The 23113-nt window shown below is 51.4% G+C and overlaps 2 protein-coding genes across 9 annotated transcripts in view; both read right to left on the reverse strand.

Moving 5' to 3' along the window:
- Window positions 1–5870, reverse strand: part of ARHGEF18 (Rho/Rac guanine nucleotide exchange factor 18) — a 52147-nt gene extending 46277 nt beyond the window's left edge. For 2 of the 3 annotated variants that reach the window (XM_087769370.1, XM_087769369.1), the window contains exon 1: window positions 3879–4137. In XM_087769370.1, the coding sequence (XP_087625496.1) occupies window positions 3879–3954 (76 nt within the window). In that variant the 5' untranslated portion in view covers window positions 3955–4137. Of the gene's footprint in view, window positions 1–3878; window positions 4138–5522 lie in introns of those variants that run through there. The other variant, XM_087769371.1, reaches the window with a different exon arrangement.
- A 2349-nt stretch (window positions 5871–8219) lies between these two features.
- INSR (insulin receptor) overlaps window positions 8220–23113 on the reverse strand; it is a 66946-nt gene continuing 52052 nt past the window's right edge. For 5 of the 6 annotated variants that reach the window (XM_087769682.1, XM_087769683.1, XM_087769679.1 and 2 more), the window contains 11 exons: window positions 21103–21374; window positions 20749–20891; window positions 19908–20067; window positions 19463–19562; window positions 19133–19200; window positions 18686–18915; window positions 18254–18364; window positions 18016–18175; window positions 17050–17179; window positions 16682–16816; window positions 8220–15049 (listed from right to left, as the gene is read on the reverse strand). In XM_087769682.1, coding sequence (XP_087625808.1) covers window positions 14695–15049; window positions 16682–16816; window positions 17050–17179; window positions 18016–18175; window positions 18254–18364; window positions 18686–18915; window positions 19133–19200; window positions 19463–19562; window positions 19908–20067; window positions 20749–20891; window positions 21103–21374 — 1864 coding nt within the window. In that variant the 3' untranslated portion in view covers window positions 8220–14694. The remainder of the gene's footprint in view (window positions 15050–16681; window positions 16817–17049; window positions 17180–18015; window positions 18176–18253; window positions 18365–18685; window positions 18916–19132; window positions 19201–19462; window positions 19563–19907; window positions 20068–20748; window positions 20892–21102; window positions 21375–23113) is intronic. The other variant, XR_015707371.1, reaches the window with a different exon arrangement.

Here is a 23113-nt window from a genome sequence, read left to right on the forward strand (position 1 = left end):
CATCCATAATGCTCTGTCTGCAAAACTGGCAGAGGTTTAGTGAGCCATTGAACATCCCCTTTTGCTTTCCTCAGATGCACCTGGATTGCCTCTATTCAGCTTGCAATAAAAAAATCAGCGTTTTGAAGTGAATACGCATTTGAAGCAGTGCAGGTTTTGGCAGGAGCTTGGAGGAAACTGAGCAGCCAAAGCTGTCAGCAGGCAGTAAAAGCCGCTGAACCCCCAAAACAGGCTGGGACGAAGGCTGAGGTAGAATGGACCCAAGGGGAGCAACCAGGTGGTGGGGAGGGTCCCAGGGAGGTGAGGACAAATGGTATTTCCCTTCATACAAGTCAAAGGAAGGAAGAAAAAGGAGATTTCTCTGCCCTCACCGCTCCGTGCAGCAGCGAACTCGCCACAGAGCAAGCAGCAAAGCCCCGAGAGGCGGCAGGGACGTAGCTGCAGGAGCTGACAAGCGCTGTGGCCTGACAGAGGCCAGAGCCCTGGCCTGCAGGTTTAGCTCAAACAAAGCGGTTTTTTCCTCCCGAGCAGGGTCCGGCCGTCCTGCCAAGGCTACGCTGGGCCTGCACCGGCTTCCAGCCTGCAGCTCTGAAGTGGATCCCTGGAACAGAGTCAGCTCCTTGGAGGCCTGGAAAATATTCCCTGTGCTCTGCCTGTGCCATGCAGGGCTCAGGATTTGGCCAAGATGTAGGCTGCAGTCAACAGACCCCCTCCAGGCCCACCAAACGACTTATATCCTCCGCGGAGGCTTCAGACGCTCCCGTTCAACACGCGATAAATCAGTTTTGCAGCCAGCCCCCGGTGAACTCGGCGGCAGTGGCCGTTAGGCAGCAGCACGGGGCTGCAGCGAAGGGGAGACCATTTTAGGCAATGTGTGAGCGCCAGACACGACAATTCAGGGCTCCCTGCATCTGACGCCTCAGTCGGTTGGTGCTGGGCTGGCACCATGTATAGAGCCGAGCTGTGCGGACGCTTGGGCAAGGGGGGCTGCTGGAGGGGCTCACGGGGGAAAAATGCTTTCAGGCATCAAGTTCTGGCACGACGAGCAAGGAAAGACCAGCGTGGAGCGTGCACAGGAGGGAGCCAGGTCTGAGGGGCTGTGAACATCCCGATATCCGTGATCGAGGTGGTCACCCATGTATCAGCAAGCACAGCAAGCTCTGGAGCCGCTCGAGTCTCCTGGACTCTGCGCGCGAGCCTGTTTGGGAGGACCCATGCTCCATCTCGCTGCGGCGCGGTGGTAAGGGGACGGGACATCTTAGCTCCCCAGGCACCGGCAGACAGCAGCGTTCACCTTTACTCAGCTGAAGCTGGAGATGGGATGACAAAAGGACACTTTCAAGAACACACACTGTTTGCTTTAGGGAAACATTAAGCAGATTTGGTATTGCAGTTGCTTAATTCGCCTCTGGCTGGGAACCATAAAAGGTTATTGCTGCGGGGAGCAGCCTCATCGGAGGAATTCCCAGGGCAGAGCTGGGGAGGAAGCGTCGCTGCCTGGGCCGGGCAGGTCCCTGCACGCCAGCGGGGCTCTGCCGCGCTTTGCCGGAGCTTCCCGGCAGGCGACATGCGATGACTCTGGGCTCCCGCGTGGGGAGGAAGGAAGCAGTGACAGGCGTCCTCCGCTGCACGTGACAGCCTGGGACGGTCTCGGGGGTTTCGATGCCGTGGGGATGGTGGGATCGAGCCCACGCGTTTGTCTCAAGGAAGAAAACTCCATGCTGCTTTAACTGCGTGCAAGGCCACTGGGAGCCCAACAGAGATTTCAATACTTCCATTTCAGACCTACAGTCGAAACCTCCCTTCTGCAACTGCCTCTGCCGATTTCCCTCGGACAGGCCGGTCACTGGAGACGCACCTGCAAGCGTCACAGCAGGAGGCAGCACCGGAGCAGCCAGCACTGGAACAAGCTCTGCCAGCAGTGGCCTGTCCTCACCTGCCTGCTCTGCTGCTCGGCGCAGGATGCTGCAAGTCCCCGAGTGACCCTGGAGCCAGGCTGGCGCTGGCAGGGGAAACATCAGAGGAAACAGGGATGCAAGCCCTCGCCACACAGGTCACATCCTCCAAGCATCAAACACTCTGCATTTCCACTGGGGAAAGGCCACACCAAAGGCGGCAGGACAAAGGCACTGGTCAGTTCTGCTGTGCGAAACAGTCCCAAGAGGAAGGAAAGACCAGAGTGTCTGGGCATTTCCCAGCAATCAGGGGTAGAGACTGTTGGGAAACCACGGAGAGCATCACGGACAAGAAACAAAAATTATTCGGTCTCCTCCTGTCTCCTGCCCTGCTGGCCCCGCACCAGCTGCCCTTTATGTGCCGCCCTGCAGGATGCCCAGAGCTATGGGGTAAAACCTCTGTAAAGCAAGTGCTAAACTTGCTGTGCCAAAATTGGATGAAGTGCAGTCCTTCGCCCGGTCTGGGCCCCACATCATCGGCCGCTGGCAGCAGTGGGGATTGGCTCATGCGGCCCAGGCTGGAGGAGGGGAGAAGATAAGCTGTCCAACACTGTAACATACTGTACAGCGAGCCGCTGCCTTATCGCTGCGTTTGGGGCCTGGGTTCTGGGCATGAAGGGCCAGGGGAGTGGGGAGCCAGCACAGCCCGCAGCTCACTCTCAGCTGAAGGGTCTCGGCGGGGCTGAGAGGGATTTGCAGCCCCTCTGATACTCTCCAAGTCACGAGAGTCACCGTGCAGCTTCCTCCAGCCACTCTGCCGGGCACCGAGGGAAGGTCCCACACGGACCGGTGAGTGCCGTGGTGCAAAGACCCAGTGCCAGGAGCGGAGCTGAGCAAACCCGAATGTTTTGTGCCCACAGCACAAGCCCCAGCGGGACAAACTGCGCTGCGAGCACATCTGGGGGGAGAGGGCTCCTCCGAGACTCTCCAAAGCAGTCAGTGCTTGCAAGCACTGCGAGGCTGTTCTATTTATTTAGAAATTAGCCCACCTGAGCCTTCCCAGCGAGCCCATAGCTGCCCCAGCAGGCACAGCCCTGGCAAGGCTGGAGGGGGTGTCCTAGCCGGGGCTCGCCACAGATCAGAGCCTGCATGACCCTGCCTCCTGCTCTGAATTAACCTTCCTTTGACCGTTCGGTTTGGATCTCGGTCTCCTGCACATCCACATCGGAAGAGAACTGGGGGAGGGGGGTCGGAAATAATGAGGAAGAAAGAGTATCAAGAGCTGTAATGCCACAGATAAAGGTACCCGAAAGCATCAGCCTGAAGGCAGTGTTTGCAGGCAGGGACAGCAGTGTCCAGCTCCTCCGGGACTGCAAACGTCCCGCTTCCCGCGGCTCTCACTCCCCTCTTTCCAAGTCACAGCACTGCCTGCAGGAATGAGGCCAGTTTGCACCATTCCCGTCCCTGCTGTTGGACCCCATGGAGCCCAGCCGGTGCCACACAAACCCCCACGGCTCAGCCCGCGCTCCGCACACGGGGGCTCTGCTCGTCAGCCCGCTCCGAAAGACTGGAGGAATCTTTTCCCCAGCATCTGCTCAAACACCAAACTCTCGCCATATAGCTCAGCCCTCGCCAGGCAGCCGTGCGGAGGCAGCTGTCTGCAGACACCGGGACCTCCAGCTCACTGGCAGCAACGAAACAAATTTATTACAAAACCAGAAGGCTGATATTTAACCCGTTACCCAGCTCCTAAATGCATTAACATGCCTTGAAAAGAAGATGAAACGGAAGGACAAGCCTTAACCAAGACGCACGCAGTGTCCCCTGCAGAGAGGAGCGGGGTGCACCCAGCACCAAGCTCTGCCTGGGGAACCCAGCGCTCTTTGCTACCTGCTCGCCTGGGACAGGCTCTCCCAACCGCCCTGCAGCAGCCCAGCTCCCGCCACACGGCTCAGACCGCTCTCCCCGTGCACAGGCCATTACCTCGCTTAAAGGACCACCTCTTCTTCCAGCGCTTCGAGAACGATGGCCAGGAGTGGTTGAGCAGCGAGTCTGACATTTGGGAGCCCTCCGAGCCCCGCGCAAGGTATAAGCCCAAGCAGGAGACGACAGCACAGAGCACGGCAGAGCTCAGCGCGGTCTAAGGCAGCACTGCAGGCTGCAGCCCAGGGGCTGCCAAGGGGGGAGTGGAGAAGCCAAGTGTTTTGTCAGAAGTATCAGCTGATGGAAGCTGTAGCCAGAGAGCAATTCCTGGTCTCTGGCGTTCCCACCTGTGTGATGGTTCAGGGGCTGTGTGTGCTCCGGGGCCACTGATCCCTGGCGCTCTGCTGTAGGAAGTCCCTGACCCTACAGTCCCAGTTCCTACAGCAGAGCCCCAGGGATCAGTGGCCCCGGAGCACACACAGCCCCTGAACCCTGCTCGAGGCTTGCAGATGGAAACGGAGAATGAGCTGTTCACCCACCATAACCCCCTTCCCCTCCCTGCTCCACTCACGATGATCAGCTGTCAGCCTGACAAACCATCACCTTTAAGGCAGTTTTGCAGGGGCAGAACCTTCACCTGGGAAGCATAGGGTAAGAGTTAAGACCACAGGCTTGATATTTGCACCTTTGGCATCGTTTTCAAGTGCCACAGCAGAGCCTCTGCGAGGGAAGGCGTGAGACCCTCTCCATCTGCAACATCAGCAGCAGCTCGCAGCGAGTCCCCGTCCCCTGGCAGGGACCCTTCTCCAAGCCCTTCTTGGCTCTCCCATGCAGGGAGGCAGGTGGGAGCAATCTCAGCTGTCTCCAAACTGCCCCAAGAGACCAAACTCCCCACCCTGAGGTCCCCCAGCCCACTGCTCCCCATTGGCACCAGCCCCGCAGCCCAGACTGGCTCCAAGCTTTGCTCCCAACGCCTCCATTAGGCTGAAGAAGCCGAGTTTTACCCCTGTGTGGCTGCTGGGCTCCCAGGCCAGACCTGAATCTTCTCCCCGCTGTTCAGCTGATGCTTGCGGCCTCGCTGAGCAGAGCCCAACCACTTTGGGAACAGCCACAGGCACCTCCACAGCACAGAGCCCACGCTGGGCTGGTGTTATACAAAGGCAGGTGGCAGAGAGCATTTCCCTCACCCGGCCACAAACCCCAAAGCATCATCTGCCCAGCACAACCCTCCCCACATCCCCTCTGCTTCCATCTCCCTGATAACACGGGTCCCCAGCCCTGGGGAGGGAGTTTGGGGGGGGATTTGGGGAACCTGGGCGCGGGCCCCTCTTGTGCCCAGCCCAGCCCAGCTGTGGGCAGTGCCCACGTGTCCTTGCAAACCTTCAGCTGCGGCACTGCGGCAGGAGCCAAGAGCAGCACCCGTAGGGTGTTCAGCCGCCCCAGCGCTGCCCCAAAGGCAGCCATTAACGCTGTGGGTTAAGCCCTGATCTCCTCTCCTCCTCTTCGCTCGCAGCAGAGTGAAGCTCCTCGTAGGCTGAGGCTTCCCAGCCCACATTCTGCCTTCGTGTGTGCCGGGGGAGGCTGAACGAACCCCAGCGCTTGGACTTTTGGCTTCAAGACAAGCTGCTTCCTCACAAGGCCTTGAGGAAGATGAGTGAGAACCCTGTTTGTCGTGGGATGGAGCTGGTGCAGAGAGCGACTTACCCTGAGGGCTGGAAGCATCTCTGGCGAGTTCCCTGTGCACGCTTGCACCTGACAGCCCCAGCTTCTTCTCGAGCTGCTGGAGCAAAGCGAGAAGCAGAGACTCATCGGGGAAGCAGCAGCCGTGCGGATGGTTTGCTCACGGGGGCCTCTGGCTCAACCATCTCACCGCTTCCCCTTTCCGACGGCGCAAACAAACCCGCCTCTCCCATGCTGCAGTTCCTTCGATGGTGGCCCCGGTGCTGCCCCGACGCTCGCTCCCAGCCTCGCAGGGGTCGGGGCTCTGGGAGGGTCCAGCAGAATCGCCCGGGGGGTCGTGGACCCCGAAGCGCCCGGTGGGGGGGCCCAGAGAGCCACTGAACCAGCGATGGCTGCGAGGACAGCAATTGCCGCAAACTGCTTCCTGTTCCGTTCAGAGAAAAACCGATTTGTGTGTGCCGTGAGAGCCCGGCACCCACGGGCTGCGCCCATGGGCTCGTTGCACCATCGCTCGTTAGCCTCCTGCCAGGGGCAGCGAGGCCTCGCACAGGGCCCCTGTTAACGCATCCTTCGTCTTTGCTGTCATGTGTTGACCTTGGGCAGCAACAGAGACCCCGAGGCCCAGCAGGTCTCAGTCTTACACGGGATGAAGCAATAGCAAAGCACAGAAACGCCTGTGCTGGCCACAGTCATCTGTGGCGGCGAGAGACAGGCGTGTCAGCTCCCAGCGCGAGGGGGTGAGGGACGAGGCAGTGGTCCCCCTGCCCTCGCTGCGTGCGGGCCGGCAGGCAGAGCCCCCAGCACAGCCCGGGCTCAGGTTTTTCGGCACGGCCATTCGCTCCTTCCCAACAAGCCCCGTGGGCTGATGAGCGCACGCTCCTCATCCCGCTGCCCCAAGCACACGCCAGCCCCAGCCAAGCCCTAATCAGAACAAGATCCGCTCACACTCCAATTACTCAGAGACCGCAGCTTTGGCAGCACTTGGAGTAGCAATTACCCTGTGCTCCAGGAAACCACAAGAGCAAAGAGGAATTAAGGTTTAATTTCTCTGAAGTCCACAAGAGCTCGATTGCTATCAGAGATCAGGGCTGCTCCTAAATACCAGGCAGCTGCTGGGACGGTGAGTTGTCCTCAGCTCAAAGCAGGACGAGATCTCCTCCTCCTGCCCCGTGTCTGACATGGTTTGGGGGTTACCGAAGCGGAGCCGTGGAGGCAGCCTGGGATGACGGCACGAGGGCTGGCCGAGCCTCCGCAGCCTCCCCGCAGCATCCCAGGAGCCCAGCAGGCAGCAAACCTCCCGTGACAGCAAGTTCAAGTTTTGTGGCTTTGCTTAATTTCACATTTTAGGATCCCCAGAGAATGAGCCTGTGCCAGAAGAAGCAACTCCGAAACATCTTAAAATACCAGTGTGTTTCTCATCGCTCTCACGGTAAGAGAACTCCAGATGGGCTCAGGAAGGAGCTGGCGGCCGGCTGGGCTCCTTGGGGTGCCCGCAGTGGGCTTGGGCGGCGCAGGCCAGCGCTGCTCGCCGTGTCCAGCCCCATGTTCAGAGGCACTAGGTGGCATCAGCACCGCACGCTTTCTGTTCCACCAGCACCAGCATCTCCCTCCCAGCCCATCCCAGCTGGGCTGAGGTGGCTGGGAAAAGGTTACTGGGACTTGTCAGGGACAGGGGTGAGGAGCGCAGTGAGGATTCGCCTTGGCCCCTCCGAAAAAGAAGCGCTTTTTGCAAAAAGAACATAATCGCTTTTATAATGATTCATTGCACGAGCGCCAGCCGGTATCCCTGGGGCAGGGCCGCGCGTTCGGGTCGGGTGGGGGAAGCCCAGCGTCAGGGCTGAGGCGTGAAGAGCCAGGGCTACAGCGCAGGCCGTCAGGCAGGAGCTGGGCAACTCACGCTGTGGCGGGACGGAGCCCCGGGGAAGGAAATCTGAAGCCAAACCCGTTAATTCCGCCAGCCGCATTGCTGCACCGTCCCGGCCATCAGCCCCTGCGAGGAGCCGGCGTCGGCGGCAGCTCCTGCGGCCACGGGCGGGGGCAATCCCAAGGCTACGAGGAACAACGCAACGCTGACCCATTTTGCTGAATGGAAGGAAAGCAGGATATCTTAACTGAGCGGCTAAATACAGCGAGAAGAAAAATAGCAACAGTAAGTCCCCCACCTCGCTGGCACAGCTGATCAGGAAGGAAATCTCACCTCTGGTCAAACAAAATAAGATTTAAGTTAGATTTTGTGCTCCCAGAGCGGCCTGTGGCAGAACAGAAGGTGAGACGGTTCCTGGCGCAGACCCGGTTGCAGCCACGGGACGGGGGTGAAGCAGAGCCTCCGGCTTTTCTTTCCTAGAACGGCCCTAGCAGGAGTTTGTCCGCCCGCGTGGCAATCGCAGAATGACACCGCGGAGAAGCAGCTCTCGCTGTTTCAGGCGAAGGAATCCCTTTACCGAGGTTTCCCCGCCGGCCTCGGGCTGCCGAGAACCCCACGGTGAGGACAGAGCCCAGCGCCGCGGGCCCGAGCCATCAGGCGGAGGAGGCAAACTGGCGTCGGACCACAAGCCCGTAACTGGCAGATCTGTGTGTTGGTTTTTTTTTCCTTAACACCATTCATTTTGCAACTGAAAGTATTGCTTATTCCCAGATACGAATTTAGTGCTTTCTCTGTGGTAAAGCAGCATTCAGTGCCGCACAGACAGCAGACGCAAAATGAACAGAGTTATTCTGGGATAATTTATTCAGAATTTTAATATAAACAGTTAATTGTTCAATATTCTGACACACAGCAAGATTTTTTTTTTTCTTAATATTCAAAGCTATTTTCCATACATGTCACTGCTTGGCTCATCTATGAAAACATTGAAAAAATAAATCAAGGGGGAAGATTTTTCTTTTTTTTCCTTCCTTTTTAAAAAAAATCATGGCACATTTGATCCTTTATTTCAAACAAGAGGTATCTGCAATACTATTTGCATTCTGGAACCTTAGATATGCTGAGAGAAAGGTGGGAGCAGCAAGATTAAACAGAAAAAAAAAACAACTTCACAGAACACCACGTAACACGTAACTGAAACTGTCTTTCGTTTATTTAATTGCAAGCAGAAGGCGTTTGCTTTTGGCTGTGTTTGATGAAGCCGACGGCCGGTGCCCCCATCCACGCAGGTCCGCAAACACAAACCACCGCTTCGATACTCCACCCATAAAACCATTGCCCAAACCGAAGCAAAAGGAAAGGCTTCTCCTTTTTAAATAACACGCGCTCTTTTCAGGTTTAGAAGCGGCCTGTGTAAAATTCTCCATCAGCCAGTTTTCATGGGACTCGGTTACGGGAGAAATATTCGGAAACTAAGCTTGAGGAGGCGTTGCTGGATGCTGCTGGGAGAACCTGGATTAACAGAAGAGCTTTGCTATCGAGTCCAGCTCAGACCCCTCAGGTGATCAGTCCTGAGCTCCAGCTTTACTGGTGACCCGGGCCTCGGCTAAGCGAGAGCGAGAGCGTCTGTGCCCACGTTCACTCCGCTGACGGTTCCTCCTTCGCTGCCAGCAGCACCCCAGCTCCTCCCGGCCGGCCGGCCCCGGCCCCCCAGCCCCAGCGATTCGGTACCATCCGCTGGATCGCTGGGCTCACAACAAAACGACCACCAGAAACACAATTTCTTGCCGACTGCAAATCTGTTGGCAAAAAAAGAACAACGCTGTAGGAGTTAATACTAACTTTATTATACAATATTTAAAAAGTCATTTCTCTACCTGTCCCCTTGTAGCTTGCATTGTGCTGCAGTCAATTTGCTGAAACTGCAAGAATAAGTGCTTACTCTCGAGAAGGACAAGCAATTTCATTTTAAAAAGAAATACACATTTAACGACAGCAGATTTGGTAAAAACGGTAGCTTTAGAACTGCTTTTGAACAGTCAGGTTCCTCCAAAAGTCAGCTGTAGGACTGGCTTTGCTCTCGCGCTGCTCGGACAAGGCAAGCCGGGGCAGAACAGGTCGAACGCGTTAATGCTCTCACACCAACATTCGCATACAGAATCCAAGCGGAGTTAACACAGAGGCAAGCAGAAGGTAATAAAAAGGCCAAATTCAATTAAGTTCATACAAATACCAAACTAATCTTATTTTGAATTTTGCGTATTTCTGAAGTCACTATTTCTCGATTCCAATCCGCTCAACAGCTCCTTTCCCTGGGCCGCAGGAAACGACGAGCGGCAGCGGCTGTTCGGTGGGGGACCGGGTTCCTGCCGCGGCCACGGGTCCCCGCCGCGGCGGGCAGCTTCGAGGGAGGCTGGGACACAGCGAGGGGATCGGAGGCTTTATCTGCAGTTTCTTGCTCACTCCAGGCTCTGAACCGATCTCACAGGGATCACGGGAGCACCTAGCACAGCCTTGAGAGTAAGGTTTTTATGGCACAAAGATATTTTACTTTCCGACTTGTAAAACAAGGTTCCAGTCTTGGTACGAGGAATCACTGCTCGCAGCGAAGGGCCCGGAGTACCTCAGGGTCCGTCTTCGTGTCACAGTGACGTTAAGAGGGAACTCCATTGCCTCTCTCCCTCCCCTACAACGGAGGCTCAAGAATATCCGCCACAGCACCCTTCTTGCTCCTCTCTCTTCCTATTTGCCTTCAGCGTAGGTAGGTCACTAACACAGTAAGCGACTTTGAGATTTTTCCAAAGAGATACCAACGTTATATGCAACAATACTAAAATTAAGCGAAGTGTCCCATGGCTATAATACAAATTTAGGAGGAAAGAGATCTGCTATCCATAAAGTAAAGAGTACCCTTTAGCAACCTAAAAGCAGCCTCTTCCATACCGGCCCAGCTGCTTTACCATCAACAGAAAATATCCTCGTTGCAGCGCAGTCTAGTTCCTATCGCCTTCCCCGAGCCAGTGCTGGCACAGAGTTTATGTTATTAGCTCTTCTATTGTACAACACAACAGAGTATTTACAAGCAGCCAGGACAGAGACGTTTCTAACCCAGCAGCCAGGCTTCGCGATGCCGCGCCGTACTGCAAGAGAAGTACCAGATTTGCAAGAGCCGTTCAGGAAGTGGCAACCCAGTTTAACGTGCACGCGTTTCTGAGAAACCTCTCCACTCTCACGCTTCAAACATCTGCTCAGCGAAAACACAGCAGAGCACAGAAAGCCGTTCCTTGTACCTCCTGCTTCACCAGCTTTAGAGAGAGCGAAGTCCTGGCTCCTTGCCGGTGCCCTCCCTGTCCCCAGGCTGCGCACAGGAGGCCGCAGCCGCTCCTCAGCAGGTTGAGGAGTCTCTGTCCCGCTGCCCTGTGCTGCGAGCGGGAAGTCCTCTGCCCGCAAAGGGCAGGATCCAACCCAGCGAACGCTACCTGAAGAGAGGAGCTTCCCGCCAGCTGGCCACGGCCGCCCTCCTCCAGCCTCTCTACCTGCGCTATCGCTTGGCTCCTCCTCATCACTCGGCAGCAGCGAGTGCTTCTGCTTGCGCCGCAGCTGCGGTGTCCGCACCCCGACAGGGATCTCGCCGGAGCAAAGAGCAGCAGCTCCCCGAGGACGGCAGGGCACCGGCCCGCACCGCGCACCTTCCCGGGCAGGCGCCCTTCCCAACACCCCGCGCAGGGAAGGGTTCGTCTCGCACGTGCAACCTCGACTCGCAGGCAAGCCCCGGGGTCTCGGAACAGGTTTCGGTGAGATCCCAGTCAGAGACTTGGGCGTCCCCAGGGCAAGGATCTTCCAACAACAGAGACCGAAGGCTCAGCTGCGGGCTGAGAGCAAAGGATTTTCCAGAAGTGAGAGCTGGGCTTCACAGACGTTCATTTATTCTTCCTAATTCTAGAGCTGAGTGTAATCTCTAACAGCCACGAGTGGCAACCACTCGTGTTATTTTGGTTTTAAAAAGGGGAAAAACGATAGCCTCACCACTAGTACCATAGGCCTTTCCTCACCCTTGGCACAACGTAGAAAGGACGACTGGAATAATCTTTACACACAGTACTGGGTACAAACAGCTGCTCCGTGTGGTGCAGAGTGGAGATGACAACGTGAGCCGTGTGAACGGACTGCCTGTCCGCCAAGCCAAACACGTATTCCCTTGTGCAGTGATCCGCGTGCTGCAAATCACACGTACGCAGAGGGCCAACCAATATCAACTAAATTTAAAAGCCAGACCCAATACAAGGTTCCAATGTTTGTTTATATAAAAGATCTTCTATTCCCCCAGTTACGATCACTGCCCTTTCAAATGTTATCAAAACCAGGACACGCTGGGAAAGGTTTATTTCAGGAGGTCACATCCTACCGGCAGGGCTCGGGATTCCCTGTGCGCAGCGAGACGGGCGGTGACCAGGACGCCCCAACCCAAAGCCGAGGGCTGGCCACAGCCCCTGCTCCACGCTGGCAAGCGCTGCTCCCGAAGGAAGCGATCTGCTCCGTTTAGGTCATTACTTCACTAAAGTCCAAAACTTTAAATGGCTCTTTTGGGTTTTTGTGTTGGTTTGTGTTGGTTTGTGTTGGTTTTTTTTGTTTGTTTGTTTTTTAAATCACAACAGAACGAAGAGGATGATATCAGAACATCAGATCCCAATCTGTAAATCGGTTCCTTTGGTCACTACTGCTCAGATGAGCAACGAACAGTGACGAGCCGTTCTCCCACCCCTTCCCCTCGGTGAATGGTCCCTAGTATTGGAATCAGCTGATATTGGTTTTCCCTGATCCACAATAGGTCCAGACCAGAATATTTAAACAGGATTAGAGGTGCGTAGTATTAAAAATATCCTTAAGAAACACTGAGGTAGACTGCACCAGAACGGGACAAAAATAATCCCACCACATCCGCTTGCCAAGATTTTACGGATACAAATTTACATGTTCTGTGTGTTTAAGAAAACAAATTGTTTGTTGGTTTTTTTTTTTACAGCGTTTTATATATTAAAATAAATAAAAAAATTCTAATAAGAAAAACTTCTCTTCCTTAGAAAAGTGTGAGAATATGTCTTCTTTCCTGCAGTGTAGCATAGAGCTGCTGAACAGTTACTACTTTGTAGAGCAGAAGAAATGTAAACGAGGCCTTTTGAAATCGAAGGTTCTTACCCCTGTCTGGACTGTCTGTTCTCCATCGAACGCCGTGAGCACCCCGTACCCTCCGCCTCTGTCCGAACCGACCGGATTCAGCCGGCGCAAAGGGCCGACAGCTCGTGGCGGTGCAGGGTCCGCCGGCCTCCGCTGCCGCCGCAGCGACCGGTTCAGCTCAGCGTGGCTGCGCGGAGCAGGCTCGGAGGCGCTCCCCTCCCAGCTCCAGCCCCTCTCATCTGGTTACAGGGAGAAAGCAGCAGCACCGCCCGGGCTGGAATAAAAAGTCAGACACCAGCGTGGCGTCCCCACTCCCAGCGAGTCAGGAGAACCTCGTTTTCTCCTGGCAGAGAGCACAAACTGGCTCTTGGACTTCTCCAGGAGAAGTGGAGGACGGAGCATCTCTCTCCCCTTTTAAAACCACCTCCTGCATGACAAGGGCCTGCAACACCGATAACCTTCATTTCTTGCTTTAGCGCTCCTCCCTGCCAGCACGCTCCCTCATCACTACGAGATGCGTTTAGTTTCACAATTCTTTTCTAACATCTTAGGCTAATCAGCTCGGTCTTTTACGCAAACAGCAGCAAAACAAAGCACAGTCCCGAAGACGAAAGTCGACATCCGGAAGAGCTGAAAGCAGTGGCTAACGCACGCGTCCCGGGAAGCGCGCAGGACGCAGCGCGGGTATCTCGGGAAAACAGCGAAGGCCTGCAGGCAGCACGAGGCCAGACGCCTGAGCAGCAGCAGACAGGCAGCAGGTAGCTAACCACAGTCACATTCAGCTTCTGCTTCACGTGCAGAGCCAAGAGCCTCGTGCTCTCCTCCCTTTAGATTGGCTTCAGCGTCTCTTTTTGCGGTTAGAGTTCTTGCTCGTCCTCTCTTGCCGGCTGCTTCCGCGGCACGGCGCGCCCAGGAGGCAAAGCAAGGGACGCGGGGGCAAAGGAGCAGCGGGGCTCGGGACCGGGATGTTCTGGTGTCCTTCAGCTCCCAACAACCAAGTGAAGTCCCAGCTACTTTATCTCAGGGCTTCGACTGGAGCCAGCTGACTGCATTGTATAAATCATGAAACTGTATTATAAAGCCTTGTCAAGTATAAACTTAACATGTGCTTCGTAGCTCCTAAAAGGGTAATCGGCTAAAATTAGTTCATTCTGAAATCTTTGGACCACTTTAAGACCAAACAATCCCCCAAATTCTCCCCTCCCCAAAAGGATCATAGACAGTCAATAATTTATATGAAGTTAAAATTTAAACTAAAGACATTTTTAAATATGTTACAACAAACAATATATATACTCAATGCTGTAAGGACAGAAAACTCCGTATCTCAGGTCAGGGGACTCCTACTTCGTTTGGTCTTGAAAGTACCCACAAATCTCAGATTTCTGCTCCTTTGGCTCCCAGCACATTTTCCTCATTTGTTAATGAGAGAAAACCTACTCCCAAGAGTCCTTAGTATAAAAATAATCTGTTTAGGATTCAGTCACTCCAGGGAAATGGGAAAAAAAGAGAAGTACACACTTCCAAGAAGAGGAAAGCTTCTGTGAGAACATACAAAACTTATGTACAAAAGAAGAAGTGTATATTTTGCTATACATATACACCCCACATAGATATACTGCACACACGCACACACACACGCGCGCGCACGCACCCCTGGGATTTAACCCATTTAAAAAGTATGAAAGCAGCAGCTATTGGTCAATCTGAGGATCTGGCGCGTCCGACTGATGTGTTGAATCCTTCAGCTGTAGTGAAGAGTACGCCCGAAAGCCTGGAATTCTACTGGAAATGCTTTTGTCCTGCAGAAGTTTTGTTCCGCACCGTTACGCTGTAGCTCAGATACCAGCAAATTTCACGTCTCCTGTTGGCAAACGCGGATGCTCCTCCTTCAGTTAACTCACACGGTCGCTTCCTGTTTTGAAACCACGGTTACAGAAGGGACAGCAGCCATGGAAACCTCTTCCATTTATATTCACAGATAAGTCCACTGACAACCAGTCAACTTGGCAAAAAAAAAAAAGTATTAATCATAAGATGATTAAAAATCTGAAGAGTTTGTAGATGTGTGTCATACACTGTGGCAGCAATAACAAGAGTCCTGAGATTTGTGGAGGGGAAAAAAGCAGACGCAACCCTTGGGCCAAACAGGGAGCGTTAGGAAGGACTTGACCTGGGCATGGAGAGAATCCGCCCGTTTTTCTTGCCACCGTTCATGTGAGTGTAAGGTATGTGCTCTTCGTAGTTCCCCTTGAGGGCCATGGAGGGTCCATTGTCCCGCCCCAGGACTTTGTCCCTCTGCGAGTAGGAGGAGGGATCGAGGGGAATGCTCTCCATGTTCTCAAAGTCCATCTCGTACTCCTCAGTTTCCAGAGGTTTGTTCTCCTCGCTGTAGAAGAACGAGACCTCGTGGAAGCTGGGGTGCAAGTCCTCCTTCAGCATCTCGATGATCTCGATGAAGGTGGGGCGCATTTTAGGGTTGTACTGCCAACACATCTGCATCAGGCTGTGCCTAGATCAGGACAAACGAGAGTCAGGGGTAGGAAGAAACAATTCCACGCCGGCGGGGCTGGCGCAGACCAGGACTGGTGTCCACGTCAGACCCCCACCACACACGCTACCCCTCTGACACTCCAACCGAGTTGTTTGTTCTCTTTCCCGTCTCTGTATTTGCCTGTAGATCCTGACACTCCTTTTTCTCTATTTCTGTCTAGATCAAAAATTCCTTCCAATTCCTTCAATTGTTCTTAACTCGGCTTCCGAAGGAAACAGGGCTGCAGCTCACATACTCTGTGCAGGCGCACACGCACTTATAGCCAGGTCACAATTTTTTAATTAATTCGATTTTAATTTTAACTCAGCCTGAAAGATAACAAAGCTCCTAAAACTTCAAGGAAAATAGGAGGCTGTGCAGAGGACAGAGGTCCTGTAAACACCCCACCCAAAAGAAAGGCTGCGGCAAGAGGTCATATGTTATCAGACACCACGGAGAAAGAACTTACAAGTACAAATAAAGTTTCAAACTGGAGTTTGTAGCTGGCCACGAGAGACAAACGTCCAGGACAGCAGGCTTTTTTCATAAGGATACTCCCAAAACATGTTTATTTTTTGACGCTGGAAGTGCTGTCTTGGCCAGAAGCGGGCTGGGGTAAGAGGTTACCAGGTTGCCCCTCGCCGCTGTATGCCGCTGCAGCAGTGGCTCCTTACACCCTTCTGTCAAAACGCCCTAGCTCAGTGAAACGCTTAGTAACGGGATTTTTTTAATTACTCTGAGAGAAGCAGCTCAGGGAGCATCTGGGCATGCAGCCGTGCTGGCAGACCTGGGGACACAGTAACTTCCAGACAGCAAATGCCACGAGCGGCTGCAGAGAATAACCCTTAACCCCGGCGCAGGAGAAGGTCTGGCTTCAGTTTGTAACCTCTGCGAGGTGTTTTTCACTGTCTTTGCACAGTGCCCTCTTTGCTCCCTAACCCTGCAGGCAGCCGAGCCTTGTACTCTAAGTGGGGCAATGAGTCTGCAACAGAAATGAAAAGGCCTCGGACGCAATAAACAGCTCTTGGCTCAGCACAGCGTTCTCCGGCCTCTCCCTCCTTATTAGCCATAAATTGGATTTCTGAAAATCAGCGGTAAAAAGTTGTTGTAATTCTCCAGGTTATTTATGTAGTATAGAGAGATGAATTACAGAAAACCTCAGCAGACCTGGGATTAACAAGCTGCTCTCCAGCCTCTGTAGCCACGTGGATGCAGGCCGTGGCCAGGCTTTGCCACGTGACATAAGCCAGCTGCCATCCATTAGTCTGGAGCGGGGGAAGAACATTTTGTTTGGGCAATTGATACAGCGTTTATTTGTATTTTAAGCTTTTCCTGTGCTTTGTACTTCCTTCTCTTGAACCTGTACTCACAATGTAAGGTCCAGGTTGGTTTAATTTCCCTTCTAGTGAAACAGGCTGGCTCAGGTCTTTAATTCCTGGATCACTAAGGATGCATCGGTTGAATTTCTGTGAGAGGTGGCTCACTAAAGTCTGTTTTGTTCCTCCCCAACAGAGAAGGGGTTCAGAGGTGCCACACGTCGGGCCACCTTTGCTGGCCACACTTCAGCTAAAGGGCGCAGCTTGGTTGATTCTCCCCTGCTTTACTACTCACAGCCTCTCCGGGCAGTTGTCCGGCTGATCCAGGTATCCTCCATCCATTACAAACTTTAGCACCTGTTCGTTGGAGAGTCCCTGGTACGGCTGCTCTGCCAAACTGCTGATTTCCCAGAGGACAACACCAAATGACCTAAGAAAGAGAGAAGACTCCTGGTGAGAATAAAACATCCTGGAGATCTACAAGTGATAATCTTATTTTGGAGAAGATGTACTTTAAAAGAACACGACTATATTTTTCAGAAGAGGGTTTCAAAACAACGTTTTTGTTTTGTCTGTACTCTGAGGAAGTCAGCAACTCACAATTTAAACCACGCGTGTTAAAATAGCGAGCTCTTGAGACGGGGACTGCAGAGCACAACTTACCACACATCGGAACAAGCAGTGAAAACACCGTCCTTTAATGATTCGGGTGCCATCCACCGCACAGGCAGCAGTCCTTTGCCCCCTTTACGATAATAATCCGTCTCATAGATATCTCTGGTCATGCCGAAGTCTGAGAAAAGCAATTGGGATGTGTTCAATGTCTCTCCTTCCCTGCCACTTTTACTGTGCGACATCTCCAGATGGACGTTCCCCTCCTTTGATGCCAGGCTATTTTCATACACCCAGTAAGCCTCCTAGAGCCCAACTTGCAGTCGTTCGTCACCTTGTGATTAACATTCAAAACATCTTCCTTTTCCCTGCACTTTTTCTACAGAGCCGTGATGGAAACTCCAGAGTTAAAATTTTTAGAGACAGCTTCTATTCTAAACATTATTTTTATTCATCCCCTTTAAGTAAAACAGAGCTGTCTTTGCCCCGAAATCCCACTGCCTTGGCTTTAAGTCCAAAGAGATTTGAAAAACCACCATGCTGTGGAGTTTTGGTTTATTTTTAAATGTTATATTTATTTAGTTATTTCTAAAAGGGTTTAGGTTAAAAACTGGTTCTTGTGGAAGATAAGTGACTTTTAAAAGGCACCTGACTTAATGATAGGATTATCAACACTTGGTTTGTTGTACCCAACACCTTCTTTGTCATAATTCTCACGAAAGCAAAGAACAGTGAGATAACCCATGGCAGCTTAGGCTGGAAAGGCAATAAACTTTTTGGATAGAGGTTTGAGAAGAGAGAAAGGTGAGAAAAGCTGCTCTGGCTCTAAGGGAGATTATTTTCTTACTAAAGTCCACACAATTCTTTCACAGGGAAGAAAAAGAAGAAAGTTTGCTCCATTTCCAAAGGCAGCCAGTGAAAATCACCTGTATTTGCCGCATTGGGCTTGGGCTTCATATATTTGCCTTTACAACAAATACGACCCACAGAATTATCTTCTGATCACACACGACATACCTCCGATTTTCACAGTGAAGTCTTCTGCAACCATACAGTTACGAGCTGCAAGATCTCTGTGAACAAATTTTTTGGCATTCAGATAGGCCATGCCATCCGCGATCTCGGCAGCCATCTGGATCATTTCTCTCAGTGTCGGTGGCGGACGACCAGGGTTATTCTACAGTAAATAAACAAGTATTCAAAACCAGATCGAGTCAGCCCGTTGCACAGCAGACTCCCTCTCTCCTGTCTTTACCTCAGCATCAGGTCTCAAAGAGCGAAGGTAACTTTTCAAATCTCCATGTGCCATTAACTCCATGACCACCAGAGTAGGCTGCCCTTTTGAGACCACCCCGAGGAGGCGAACCTGGAAAATAAGTGAGAAATTCCCTCAAGGTTGTGTCCAAATACCCTGGGCAGAGCCCACCTGTGAAAAGAGGGGGATATAGCAAAGCCAACACCGCCCGAATAAGAGCTCAGAACAGCACCACAAAGCCCTGTCACGACGAGACGTTTTGAAAGATGGGTTTTATAAAATATGGCACGGAAAGATCCCAGCTCGTTTTGATCAACCGCCTCTGCAGAAGGGCTGCTTTTGTAAGCTGAACGTCAAGCTTTGAAAGCACCACAGAACTGTTAGTTATCTGATGGGACCTGCTAATCATCCGAGGCACCCAGTGATGCTTACCACATGATGGCAGCTGAACCCTTTCATCACAGACGCTTCATTTAAGAACTCGATGCGCTCGCGAAGGCTGGCTGATTCGTTAACGGTTTTCACAGCTACGCGAGTCTCTGGCTCTCCCTTCACTATGTCCTTGGCGATCCCTTCGTACACCATGCCGAAGGAGCCCTGTCCCAGCTCGCGGAGGAGAGCGATCTTGTCTCGTGGAACCTCCCATTCGTCGGGGACGTAGACTGTTGAGCAGAGGGAAACGTTTCTGAATTGAGCAAGTATCTTTTGAAAGACATTTCTGTAGCAGCCTTGTGTAGCATTGCCACAGGATACTATGGGTATGAATTTTAAAAAAGGACTAGAAAAACTCCATAAAGACGATGCCAATCCCACACTGCTGCACTGCCTGAATGACCATACAAGAAATAAGGCACTGAAGAAAGCCCTCATTGCTCTCACCATCACTGGCGCTGAGATATTCAGGGTTAGAGGACGCGTAGAGTGGTCCGGTTGGTCCTTCCGTTTGTCTGGAAGAGAGACACAAGTTCTTCAGCACCTTTGCAGCCTTTGAGACATTAGAACCGACGGCAGTTTGATTAATTCCCAAAGCAAGCAGCAAATACAAACTGTCCCAATTTCCAAAGGCACAAAATATTTCCTAAACTAAATTAGTGTTGCAATCATTAGCTAAATTAGAAAATAAACACAGAGTTACTTCCAACGAATAAACAAAATCTTTGGATAGAAGTTTTGCTTGTTCTGGTGGAAACAACATGAAATGGCACTCACCTCTTTTTCACAAGCACGTAAGCAGCTCCAATAATTCCAGCAATTATTATGGCAAAAATAATCGGCACAATTATAACAGCAATATTAGGCTGAGCATTCACTAAGAGAGAAAGAGAGAGTTGGAGGTATTATACAGGTCCAAAATCCAAGTCTTTTCCTCAATGAAATCTCCCCCTTGAATAAATTGGAACAAATATGAAACTAGAGGCTATTTCAGATACAGAAGGTGGGGCTGGTCAGAATGAGAACTCAGACTGCTGTTCAACAGCTACGTGAAGAAAAGCTGCATATTTCGAAGTAATTTCAGTTTCTCAAAAGCAGATGTATTGGTAAATATTTTATGACACCCTACAGTTCACTGTGCACTGCTTGTTAAACCCCCATCTTCCAAAAATAACCTGGGTTTCTATCAGGAATTAAATGCTGGGAAAAAAAATGCACTCACAATAATCGGCCACATAAAAATAGGTAGGTTCTGTCCATGAGCCATTTCCAGCCAGTGATGTAGCTCGTATACGGACACTGTAGTTTCCAGGCTGCAGTCCACGGAGTTTACAGCCCTGCTCGCTGGCAAAATGCTTACGGGAAACGCAGTAGTGTGCTTCCTGCGGGAGGAGGGAGGAGGAAGGCTGCGTTACGCTACCTCCGCAACAACCCAGAGCTCTGTAACAGCACACTAGGATTCCTACCTCACCTCCTTGTCTGGCAAATGTACACAAATAGGGCTTCCACATGCTCAGGTCTTTTCCAATAAAGTGGTTTGTCCTGGATTTGCGTTTTACAGTTTAGCAGTTCAGGTTACAGAGAGCGTATGCCATTTGCTGTACTAGACCTCAGCCCTGAAACCTGACCTGGGCTGGCAAGCCCTCCTACCCACACGGCCCTGGCATCCTGCACGGGCAGCAGGGCTGCCCACAAGCTCTCTGGCTGCTCAACACTTTCTTAATTTCTCTAAGCAACTTAAATTTAGATGTATGTTTTCTGTCCTTCTGTGAAATAAAATTCCTAAAAAAACTCCATGCAGAACGTTGGCAAATTAGATACGCTTATTTGGCAAACAGGCACCACAGAGGCAGATCTTTATTTCTCAGTGTCGCCACAGACAGACTTCCAGCGGATACAAATTCACTAGTGAAGTTTCACGTCACATTGGTTGATGCACAAGGAAATCAGGCAGGACAGAACACCATGTGCACGAGGACTATTAAAGACTAAACTGTCCTGGACTCCCAGGTGGAGCTACTTCTCCGAACGGGCTGTGTTAAGGGACAAGCAGAAATTCTCACCTCTGTCTCCCCCAGACGTCCATAATTCACTTCATACAGCACAATAAGACCATTTGGCTCCTTTGGTTCCTGCCACTTCAAATGCACGCTATTTTTTTCAACCAGTTCATGGGTAACTGGACCGACGATGTCATCAGCCTTAGCTAGAACCAAGGTCATGATTAATTACAGTTTTGTTTCATGTCTTTTGCAAAATTCAAAACTGCCAATACGTCATCTATCATCCTTTCTTATCGGGACATAAAGAGAGCACCAGTCCTACCCGATGTTTCTGTGTTGCAGCTGGCTCCCATAGCAAAAGCAGTATTTTGAAAACAGCCACCAACCCAAAGCAAAGCTCAGGAAGACAATTACCTTCTGGCATGGTCCTGGCACTGACATAAGCTGCAACGCTGCATCGGGATTCCTGAGCATCGTGGTTACAAGCGTGGAGCTCAATGCGATACCCGGTGAAATGCCGCAGGCCTGAGATAACCAAGGACTCCTTCGACTTCACTTTTTCAAAAGGTTTCTGTTCCTCTGCATTCTCAGATGCTGCTGCAGAGTTGTTGGGAGAGGATGCGATGGTGGGTATCACCACGGTGGCATTTGCCACAGAGCCAAGGTCTCTTCGTTTTCTTGATGGCCTATTAAATAATAGAGGTTACAACGTTATTTGTGATATTCAACGTAAACACATTCATCTGAAAAGGAAGAATTAAAATGGGAGGGGCTCAGAGTGCCACTGAAAACTCAAATTCAAGCCTCGTATTTGCAATCAACAAAGAAATTCAGGACTTTTTTTTTTAAAAACAAGCAGTCTGTCTCACCCCCTGTAATGCAGGTAGGTTTTTAAAATTATGTATCCCTGAGACTCTTTCCCTGCACAACTTCATACAGGGGAAAAAAAAATTAAAAAAATAAACCCAAGTCTAAAGTATTTGCTTGAGAATTCCAGTTCTTCTAGATCCTCTCAGCTGAATACCGCTTTATTAGGTTGCCTCACGGATGCCTTGTACAGTGTTGCAATGCTTCGGAGTTCATCTCCTACACGTTCTAGCAAATGAGGTCATATCACAGCCCCCAACTCTGATGGCCTCAGATGTTCCACATATTCCAAGTGTCATAAAGCTGCACTTATAAAGCGTAAGACCAGTTTCACACCTCACTGGAATATATCTGTGCTAAGGCCGAATCTAGATAGACAGATACATAATTTTAACCTTTTCCTGAGAGACCAAATCTATTACCTTCTTTTCAACAGAGGCATTTAAAACTTACAGATTCAGATTACATATTAGTTGTGTGGTTTTGTTAACCAAATATTGCCTCTCAAATTATTGCACTCCAGTCTGAAAAAGCATTTTTTGCAGTTGTAAAAACAGAACCGGCAGTGTGATGCTGTCAACTCCGCTGTTTGCAAGGGAGTGCTACTAGCCAACCTTAACGTCAGATTTTTGTCAGTAAATAAACAGAATAAATTCAACAGAATTAAGAACCATTCACAAATTTCATTTTCTTGGGGGGGGGGGGGGGGGGAAGGAACAAGTACCAAAACAAAACTCCTCGTTGTAACGCTTTACGTCCTGCCACACGTTTGCCATGAGGAATTCCAGGTTGGGAACTAACCAACGTGGTGAATCAGTAATAGTATCTAGTTACACAAAAGGAATTAATGCCATTTGAAAACGGGACCGTGTATTCTAGGGGGATGATCTTTTTTTGTGTGTGCATGTCTGTGCAGCTATTAAAGGGTACAAAGAGTGACCTGAACTGAACCCACACTTGAGGCATCTCCAGTCTCTAAAAATGTAACAAGCTGTTGAAGCAAATCTTTGCTGCTGAACTGAACTTTCCACTGCCACCCTCTGACTACCAGGCAAATGATTGGCCAACTACGGCTACAACGGAGGATTGTGCAGATCGGGTCTTTGTCTGCAACCCCCAGCTCCGTTCCCGGGTGTTATTTCTCCTCCAGCAGCAAATGCAACCAGCTGGAAAGGAGATTTTAAGATTTCCTCAAACTAAACAGCGGGTTGTACGCAACAACGTAAGCATATTCATCCATCTGATGAAAAAATGGGACGCCAAACGGCAGGTTCAGCAGAGCACATTCCAGTTTTTAGTTTTCTCTTTCTCTAATTACTAATTAACTCATTTTGGAGCTGCTGTTAGCTCAGCTTGTGCATTGTTCTGAACAGCGTCCCCTAACAATGGGGCAGAGTTCAGAGACCCAGGGCTGGGTCATGCCACCCCCCTCCCTTGGAAGGATGCTTTACGGTCAACCAGAACCTTGTTTGGGCTGAAAAGCAAAGCTACGCGCCACTGTTTACAGAGTGCGGATTCAGCTTTTCCTCATGTTTAGGAGAATTTTGTTTTTCACAAG

Source organism: Nipponia nippon, unplaced genomic scaffold (genome assembly GCF_047370975.1).
Source record: "Nipponia nippon isolate SJK-2023a ecotype South Korea unplaced genomic scaffold, ASM4737097v1 scaffold_31, whole genome shotgun sequence".
NCBI classification, from domain to species: domain Eukaryota; kingdom Metazoa; phylum Chordata; class Aves; order Pelecaniformes; family Threskiornithidae; genus Nipponia; species Nipponia nippon.